We start from the raw sequence: 8,837 nt of genomic DNA on the forward strand, positions 1-8,837 counted from the left end.
ATTATTTTAGGATTCTTGACTCTGTGAAGTCCACTATGGAGCGTATGTAGTATTTAATGTTATTTATTGTCCTGTTCCAAAATTCTTTCATTTTTATTTTTGTCGAACTGTGAATGATACGAAGGCTAACCCGTGTAATCTTTATGTCACTCTAATTTTTCAAACTATCCAAATAACCAAATTATATTTTTTGCCTACAATTTATTTAGCTCATGTTTATTTCAAGGAATAAAAATTAAAAACATATTTACTCTATATTTTCCATACCTAATATTGCAAGTTCTTTATCTAATACAAAATATATATAACAAGCAAACTATCCATAAAATTGTAGCTAAAAAACATGTATAAATAAAAAAATCTCCATTCTCCCTAGCTCATTATAAAACTCTATTTTCTCTATCTCTAAAGCATAAAACAAAACATAATAAAAATAAACGAATGAAGGATTAAGAAGCTAACCTTTATAACACTTTGGATGAGTGAAATCACCACAAAATTGATGAAAAAAATCGGGCAGCACCTCCCTAAGTTTGCCAAGTCGCCTTGGAGAAGGAGCCCGAGCTATCTGTTTGAGTGGCTCGGGCTTGGGGAGGATGAAGGTGATTTTATAGGCCGGGCATTTAGTCCCGGTTGGACTAAAAGCCAACCTAGTTCCACCCGGGACTAAATGTTGGCCTTTAGTCCCGGTTGGTAACACCAACTGGGACTAAAAGCCCCACCAAATTCCCTAGCCATTTCTAACCGTTACAACTGGGACTAAACGGGCCTCTTTAGTCCCCGTTGACAACTAGGACCAAAACTCCTGTCGGTGGTGGCCTTTTGACCCGAGATTGAAGCTCTTTTTAGTCCCGAATCCAAAAACGACCTAGACATGTTATGCCAGATGGAAGATCTTTTCTCTAGCGACACTAAAATAGTAAAAAGTTGTGCATGAAAAGAATTAACACTTGGCGTGATTTTTACCACCACCAATCAAGCAACTTTGGTCGGTGTACGTACGTACCGGGACCGTGCATATTTGTATGTGCATGTCGTCCGTATGCGTACGTACGAGCAGTGGACGCCCGAGCCGGCCCGATGATTCAGGATCTGAGCGTGCCATCTAGGGTTCTCTTCTTCTCACTGCTGACCATGCATGGCCGGCGATGGAGCGTTTCACTCTTCGTCTTCGAGCGCGAAATAATCAAACGCCTGGTCCCGGCGTCGCCTCATCTCTATCCACGACCATACCATACCAACGGGGGCCACGACGAACAGCGGATGCTATCTCCCCTCTCCGTTTTGATCCGTTTCCATGCACGCCGTCCAGTACGGAGGTGCACCGGCCGGATCGCTGTGGGGCGGCGACGGCGAGGACGAGCACATTTATTGCCGTCGTCTGCCTGACCCTGGCCCTGACACGAGGGAGGAAAAGGATATGCGTTCAGCCAGTCGCTGCCTGCAGTTACATTGGCAGGATGCAGGGGGGTCACTCTACGTCTACGTACGCCTGATGATTTTCTCGTACTCTCGATAAGCCGTGGTAAGAGGGGAACAGGCGCTATATATACAGTTCATGGGACAGTGTTCATTCTGAATTTACAGCAGTGCTGTGAGAAGTACTCCCTGAGTCGCATTTTAATTCTTTTGTTAGGCTTTGATCGACAATTAGTTAAATTATATTCATATTTAGTTAACAAAAGTTGTACTCCTATATGACTTCAAAGTGCTTATAATATGATTGATTTTGTAGTGATTAGAGCGACAGACTACTTATCACAACCTATGAAGTTGAGTTTGACTAATTGTCAGTGCGCAGCGCGCATTTCATTCAAACCTTTGTGCGTGTCACTGACAACAAAATGCCCGAAGCCCAGACACGGGGGAGGCCCGTCTACTTTCAGCCCAAACTAGTACGATAATTGCTGCTGAGCCCAGGCCGCACGAAATTGGTACTCCCTCTCATTCTAACTTTTTTACCAAATTTATACAATAAAATATTACATTCATGATACTAAATAAATGATATTAGTTTTTTCATTGAATATGTTTTCATAGTATATCTATTCGGTGCCATAAAATTTATGAACCTCTTTATAATTTTAATCAAACATTTTGATTTGACTCTCAAAGAAAGTTAGAATAATTTGTAATTTGGAACACAGTATTTTCATCTTCAGGCACGCTTCATTTTGGACACCCATACCTCCCTCTCAGCCCACCTAGGCCCCTACTTTTTTACATGCGGATGCAGCGCCAACACAAGCCGAAACCAAAACGCCAAACGCGACGAGTCACCGTTAAGTCATTAACCCTAATAATGCGAATCACCCACAAATTCGCCCGATGGCAACGAAAGGTATTCTACTTCACTTGCCCTCGGACCCTCCCAGGCGATTGCAAGGTCTGGACGCAGCCTGAACTGACGTGATATCGACATGATAGCAAGGGAACAACATGGAGGTACGTGCAATCCTACTGAAGAACGCCTGTTGCTTACGGTGTTTTAAGACTAGTATTTCGAAAAGAAAGTTAAATCTCAGGTATAAAAAACTTTTGAGTTTTCACCATTCATCTCTTACCAAACCACCAGATTTTTCAGACTGAACCCGTTTCAAGTGCTTTGGTATTTAAATGTGGGGGCTATTCATGTGCTTCGAAAAACTGTACTACATGAGAAGAACAATGACAGGTGCACATACATACAAACCTAAACAAATCAGCAGAGAGGAACAAAGAGTCACAGGCAAAAATCATAACACTAGGAAAAGAACAAAATGTCTGCTTAAATGTCAACAACACCAACAATGTGACTTCTTAACTACACATAAGAATGTTGCTCGTCAAGCATTCAACATGTACACCACCACCAAACGCCTGTCTTGGAAGTAATATGTGTATGTACAGCAACGGTAGGCTTTACACACTTTTGAAGGCACACTACACACTTGATAGAACGAGAGAACCAAGCAACCATAGATTGACGTTTTCACTTTCTGCTCGGTGTATCTCGGGACGTTTCTTAGGCTCCAAAGCACCCGATGAGCTTCTTGGGAGCATGGCCGGTGGCGCGGTACTTGGCAGCCATCTCCTCGGCCTTCAGGACCTCCTCGCCGCGCTTTGCTTCGACCATTGCTCTCTTCTCTTCGGCTTCCTTGTGGATGATTGCCACTTTGTTCTTCATCTTCTCGGCGTATTCAGCCTTCTTCTTTTCCAGTTCCTCCTGCAGACGAGTAAATTTATATAAGCTTTAGCTAAGAGATTAACATATTTGAGGGAAGAATGCCGTGTTAGTTCTACTAAAGCTATCGTTTTCTGTGCAATTGCTATCATTGAGGCTCAAGTCTCTGTTCAAATATAAGGTATACTTAAAAGTTATAAGGGGTAAAGGAGGGAGAAAACGAAATTACCTCAATCTTCTTCAGTTGCGCTTCTATGTTCGCTTTCTTTGTGTTCTCCCATGAAAGAATAGCAGATATTTTTTTGGCAGCCCTGTCACAATTGTACCCATTGATTCAAGTTAGGAATTTCTACATCTCTTGCCCACAGATTATACCAACTTCTACTTGATATCAAGAATCTACATAGATGTGAAGTGTTTTCACATGATGTTCCAGTTCAGGAACTCTGTTATTCTTTTTTCTCTTATCCGTTTTTGTCTTTTTGGTTTGGATTGAGCAGAATTTTATGTCCACACTACCCTGGTTGTAATGCTAGAAATATCATTCACATCAAAATGTACGAAGCTTCCAATTCCCTTGATGAAAGAATTATAGTAACTGATGAATGCTTTTGCAAAAGATGCATCTACTGTAACAGACAAATAATGGTTCCACTGAAAAAGAGTTCAAGGGAATTGGAAGAGGTAAGCAACATACTTGTTCTCAGCTTTTGTCTTCTCATTCTCTTCCCATGCTTTGATCAAAGAGTTCCTTTTCTCAGTTTCCACCCTTGCAAGTGCGAGATCTGCAGACCAGGTTTTAGGTTGTTATAATAGGTATAGCTGTACTCGATAATAAGAATACAATTATTTAAGACTTACCTCTATCATTGGAGCTCCCTTGCTTCTCAGCTGCAGGTTTCTCTGCAGCAGGTTCATCTGCAACCTCTGGAAAGACAGAAAAATAGGGAATTTTTAATGAGCTATACAGAAGCATGATTGCTTTTGTGCAAAAAAAATAAATTCAGATGCATGAACAAATTTACATAGAAGAAAGAAGCTAGCAATTGTCTGTATATTGATCAATGATCCGATGCAACCCATAGCATCCACGAGAAAATTATAATTTGTCACTATACTACTATCTTTAACAGAATTTTATATGTTTTATAACCCAAATAATTCTTCTAAGATTTGAAGAAATAAGAAAGAACTGTCAGATAAATCCAGAAGAAATAAGGCAAGGCCACAATGGAAAGTTGGTCTTGATGTGTCTTTGTTTCTGTCTGATTCTTTTTCTCTCAGCATAGAACTTGAATCTTTCTATAGAGCATTTTAAGGAAACTGGGATGGATAAAGATAGGAGAAAGATAAGAGCAGATGAAGAAAGGGCAAAAGGTGGGGAGAAAGTGGAGAATTCAGGAAAGTTCCAACTACCATCTTTTCTGAATTACGATATGACGCTTCACTCAAAATAAATTGCAAGCAAAGGAAATACTGCAGGTCTAGCATCAAACAACTAGCACCCTTTTAGATCCCCAGAGTAGCAACCTAGGATGGCCAGGCGTCCTAAAATCGATTGTGTTAAGAAGCGAGGCAAAGGTCACCATAATGTTTTCTAGGCCTTGACATACAGTTCCTCCAAAGTCCCTGGCACTTGGCAGCCATGGCAACCACTCTCCCAAAAGGAAAACAATTTAGCAAGGTGAAAATTTCACACACGAACTTGCCTTTGCCTAAGATTCGTCTCCCTTCAAAATAGGTTATAATAAAATTTGCAGCCAAAACAAACAATTCTGAATTCCTAAGAAGAAATCTGATATCTGACGAAAAGTAGCCTAAATACATATAGGTTCCCCAGCAGCAACCAAATAAAGAATCGTGTCAACAACAAACCGGGAACCCAAGAAAAGAGAAGCAAACAAACTGTCAAGGATCACAAGTACCTAGTACCGCCACTGTACAGCTACGAGAAAGTACAGAGACGACAACCAAGCATAGGGAGGAGGAAAGTTTCTCCCAATTCCCAGCACACGCAGCACAGACCAGTACACCACCACCACCTTTCCATAATTCCATCGCAAGCCTTCCAGTACAGAGAGAGAGAAAAAGGAAGCAGAGTACTCACTCTCGACGATGGCCAGGGCCTTGGAGTCGTCGGCCGGCTTCTCCTCCACGACCGGCTTCTCCTCCGCGGCTGGCGGTTCGCTGGCGGGGATGACAGCCTTCTCCTCGGCGACGTCCTCCTTGGCCGCCTCTGCGGCCGCCGGTGCCGCCTCGGGCTCCTTGGCGACCTCCACCTCCACCTTCTTGGCCGCCTCCTCAGCCATGTTGCTGTCTTTGTGGGTGTAGCTTAGCTGTTGCTGTTGAGTGTGTGGGGTGGGGAGCTAGCTGTGCTTGCCTGTGCGTGCGTGCGAGCGTGGTGGCGCGTACTAATAGCAACCGGTTTAACTGTCTGGACGAAGCCGGCTGGAGTTGGGAGATTAGTTTAGGGCGCAAGGGAAGGGAGGGGAGGCGTGGTGTGTTTCTGAATTTTCTGACAGAAGAGGGCCTCGTATTCTATCCAGTTGGGGTGTGGCCGTGTGGGGTTCCTCGGTTCAGGGACGGTTTTATAGCCCCGGATGCCAAGCATGTGCAGCCTTGCAGGAGGGTGGGTTGTACGTTTCTGCAGAGTTGTTGTGGTATCTTGCTTTGCTGGTCCTATGGAAAATGACTACTGTTATCCTAGGAAAAAAACGATCCCATCACTTAAAAAAAAACTAGTACAATCTTTCTTGTAAAAGAAATGGAAAATGCTTTATTTGTAAAATATTTCTTTTCTCCATCTTCCATCACACTTGGCACAATTATTTACTGCAGTCAGTGAACGAAAATCAAATTTATAAGAGATAAATACCAACTTTTTAATATAAGACTGAAAGGAATTAGCCGAAACTGAAGAAAAAACTGCAATTGATTCTTTGCCCACAAAATTGGTCACCCAAATATTTAAGTTTTCAAGGTTCAATGGGTAAACAAATACGGAAATGTCCATATCCGGACCGGGGTGACCGAGATCAGCCGATGCGCGCCGTAGGCCACTGTTGGTTAAAAGAAGAGTCGGCAAGGAACCCATGCGCGCGTACGTGACGGCGACCCTCGGGTCCGCGCGCTGGCTACTTGGCTGTGGCTCCCAGCGCAATTGCGCTGTGCCATGGCGAGGTGGTGGCCCCCCTCCGCGGCGCCCCCGCGTCCCCCGCGCCGCTGGCGCTCGGATCCCGTGAGCGCGGCGACTCTGGTGGCCGTTGCACGACGCGCGTCGCCGCCACGCCAGCAGCAACGTTCTTCCCCATCCCCATCCGCGTCGTCCCGTTGGCCACTGGCCACTGCTGACAGACGTGCGACGCAGAGCACGCGGCCCCGCCGGCCGGCTGGCTCCGTGGCGGAGACGGATCACGCGGCAAACGTGGCGAGACCGCGGGGCTCGCACGTACCCGCGCGGCATCAATGCGGGCGGCGTCGTCGGTGAGGACCATCGCCGATCGTATCCTTCCCCGCATCGTGCGTGGATTTTAAAGCCGGCCGTTTCGCCATTGGTCGATCCGTAGCCCTGCAGCTGTAGCCTCGCCGAATCGTTCCTGTCGATGGGCTACTAGTGAACGGGTGCGTCCTACGGTGGCTGCTGCCGCCGGGGCGGGGCCGGGACGGCGAGCGCAACCCGGCCACCGTTACGGCGGCTCCCCCCTGGAGCGGAGCGCGTGCGGGCGCGCATCTGCCCGCCCGGATGCCGCGGCCGACAAGTGTACTGCGCGGCGCTTTCGGCACGGGAAAATGCGCGGTCTTGGGCGGTTTCGACGCGACCCGACCGCGGCCGGTGTCATCCCACATGCCTGCCTGCTGCCGCCGCATGCCCGCATGGACCACGCCAGCCGGGGCTCGGTTACCTCCGGTACACTACCAAGGGCAAGGGTTCTGGGTTCAGCTGGGCTTGCAGGCTGCAGAAGAAAACTCTTGTCCGGCTGTACGCGCGACCCCGCAAGGAATTCTTGGCGCGTTCGGGTTGGAACGTGGGCTTAAACAACTCAATCTGCTTCATCGTTTTGTTTGATGAATCGTGGTCGATCGTATCCATGGGAAATGATTGTGGCCAACCTCCTTGTTTTTTCAGGACCTGCTATTGGATTTTGTTGGGAGTTTTGATCCGGTTAGTGGTGGTTGTGCCGTTGGCAGGTCATAGGATAGCTGGCCAACGAAGCCTTGTCGTTCTAAAACAAGGGCCCCAGCCAGAGCCAGGCCTTGTGTGCAACTGTCCAGCAATGTGCTGGGACAATCATCTAGCGGGCAAATGGACAAGGAGGGAAGATGCCTTGCTGGTGAGCGCTGAGTGCGGCCACAGCTACGCGATGCGTCCAATTATTGCAACCCCCAACTCCGGCTGAGTTTAACAGGGTGAAATTTTCCTTAAATAAACAGCTTGAAAACCTCTGGTTCGACATTTCCTTCGTACGTCTTTGATCGGCGCCTACGCATGGAGTTAGGAATACCGGCTACCGGCTACGCACGCATCACGGTCTCGTCGTGAGACGTCATCCCTCGCTGTCTCCCTGTTGCTGTTCTTCTCCTTCTGAGAGTCTGAAACCTCGCTGTCTCCTTTTCCTTTTGTTAACCAAACTGACCGAAGCAGTACTGTATCGATATCCAAAACCTTACCAAACAAGTTCGCTGGTCAGCAAATGGAAACACAGAGCGAAGGGGCTAAAACACAGTGAGATATGGCTAAGCACGCGTCAGCTTATAGGCTACGGTTTGACAGGCCTGGTTTACCTCGCCACTAATGCTGAAGCTGAAGCATACAAGGCTGGCATAAGCTTCGAAAAAATCCTGCATCCACATCCACGCGGGCCCCGCCGCCGCGTTGGACGCATCGCGGGGACATCGCGGCTCGACAGCAACCGTGTCGGTAAGCCAGGCACCAATCCCGTCGCCATTCCCCTCTGCAGTTCCTTCGGAAACGTGCATAGTTTAATGGGTTTCCTTCACCCAAAGATCCATGCCCATACGCTGCAAGCCTTCCATACACGAACCCAGCCTCTTGGAATAATCCATCAGCCATCAGGCTCTGCCCCCATGCACCCAAATCCCTGTCAGGCTGGCTCTCACCTACATCTGTTGGCTTTCTCGGCCTTATAAATCCCGTTTGGACTTTGAAGTCGAGGGAGGGGATCGTTTTCAGCTGCTTGCGCGCCATCACCACCTGGCCCCAGGTTATCCTGGTGCCTTCTGGAAATTTTCTTCCGATTTCTCTGCTGTTCTGACGTTCTGATGACTTGCACGTCGTTTACATAAAAAAAACATGGGCAATTCCGTGTGCGGCATGGGCTGTATCCGGCTTTTTCTTGATGAAGATGTATGCATTTCTTTATCTTCAGGCTAGGGGTTTACAGGTGGAGGGGTGGAGCTGTGATCTGGATGGAGGTTAATGAGTTTATGGGCCAAGTCACCTGGACTTTGCATTATTCCCGGTGCCGGCCGGGTCTTTATGATTATTTGCATTGCTGGAGATTCCGCCAACAACAAAGCATTCCAAACGGAAACTTTTAGTTGTATATCCAACAATTTCTCAACTGCGAGTCCTGAAGTGAGTACTAAAATAGACTTGTATCCTTACTGAGCAAGTGAGCATACTATATGTTGTCTGAAAAAAGACAGGTCAGGA

At 46.9% G+C, this 8,837-nt stretch overlaps 1 protein-coding gene across 1 annotated transcript; it reads right to left on the reverse strand.

Moving 5' to 3' along the window:
* Positions 1 to 2,719: 2,719 nt before the first annotated feature.
* On the reverse strand, positions 2,720 to 5,733 carry LOC101762776 (remorin). Its single transcript, XM_004976287.4, has 5 exons — positions 5,271 to 5,733; positions 4,025 to 4,090; positions 3,861 to 3,948; positions 3,393 to 3,474; positions 2,720 to 3,205 (listed from the first exon to the last, which is right to left on the reverse strand). The coding sequence occupies exons 1-5, from the start codon at positions 5,470 to 5,472 to the stop codon at positions 3,005 to 3,007; spliced, it is 639 nt and encodes a 212-aa protein (XP_004976344.1). The 5' UTR covers positions 5,473 to 5,733; the 3' UTR covers positions 2,720 to 3,004.
* Between the last annotated feature and the right edge of the window lie 3,104 nt (positions 5,734 to 8,837).

Source organism: Setaria italica, chromosome VII (genome assembly GCF_000263155.2).
Source record: "Setaria italica strain Yugu1 chromosome VII, Setaria_italica_v2.0, whole genome shotgun sequence".
Taxonomy (NCBI): domain Eukaryota; kingdom Viridiplantae; phylum Streptophyta; class Magnoliopsida; order Poales; family Poaceae; genus Setaria; species Setaria italica.

Coding starts and splice junctions, on each gene's coding strand:
- LOC101762776 (XM_004976287.4), bottom strand. CDS start 5,472: ATGGCTGAGGAGGCGGCCAAGAAGGTGGAGGTGGAGGTCGCCAAGGAG. Junction 3,475..3,860: donor AAGACAAAAGCTGAGAACAA/GTATGTTGCTTA, acceptor CAATTGTGACAG/GGCTGCCAAAAAAATATCTG. Junction 3,206..3,392: donor CGCAACTGAAGAAGATTGAG/GTAATTTCGTTT, acceptor ACTCGTCTGCAG/GAGGAACTGGAAAAGAAGAA.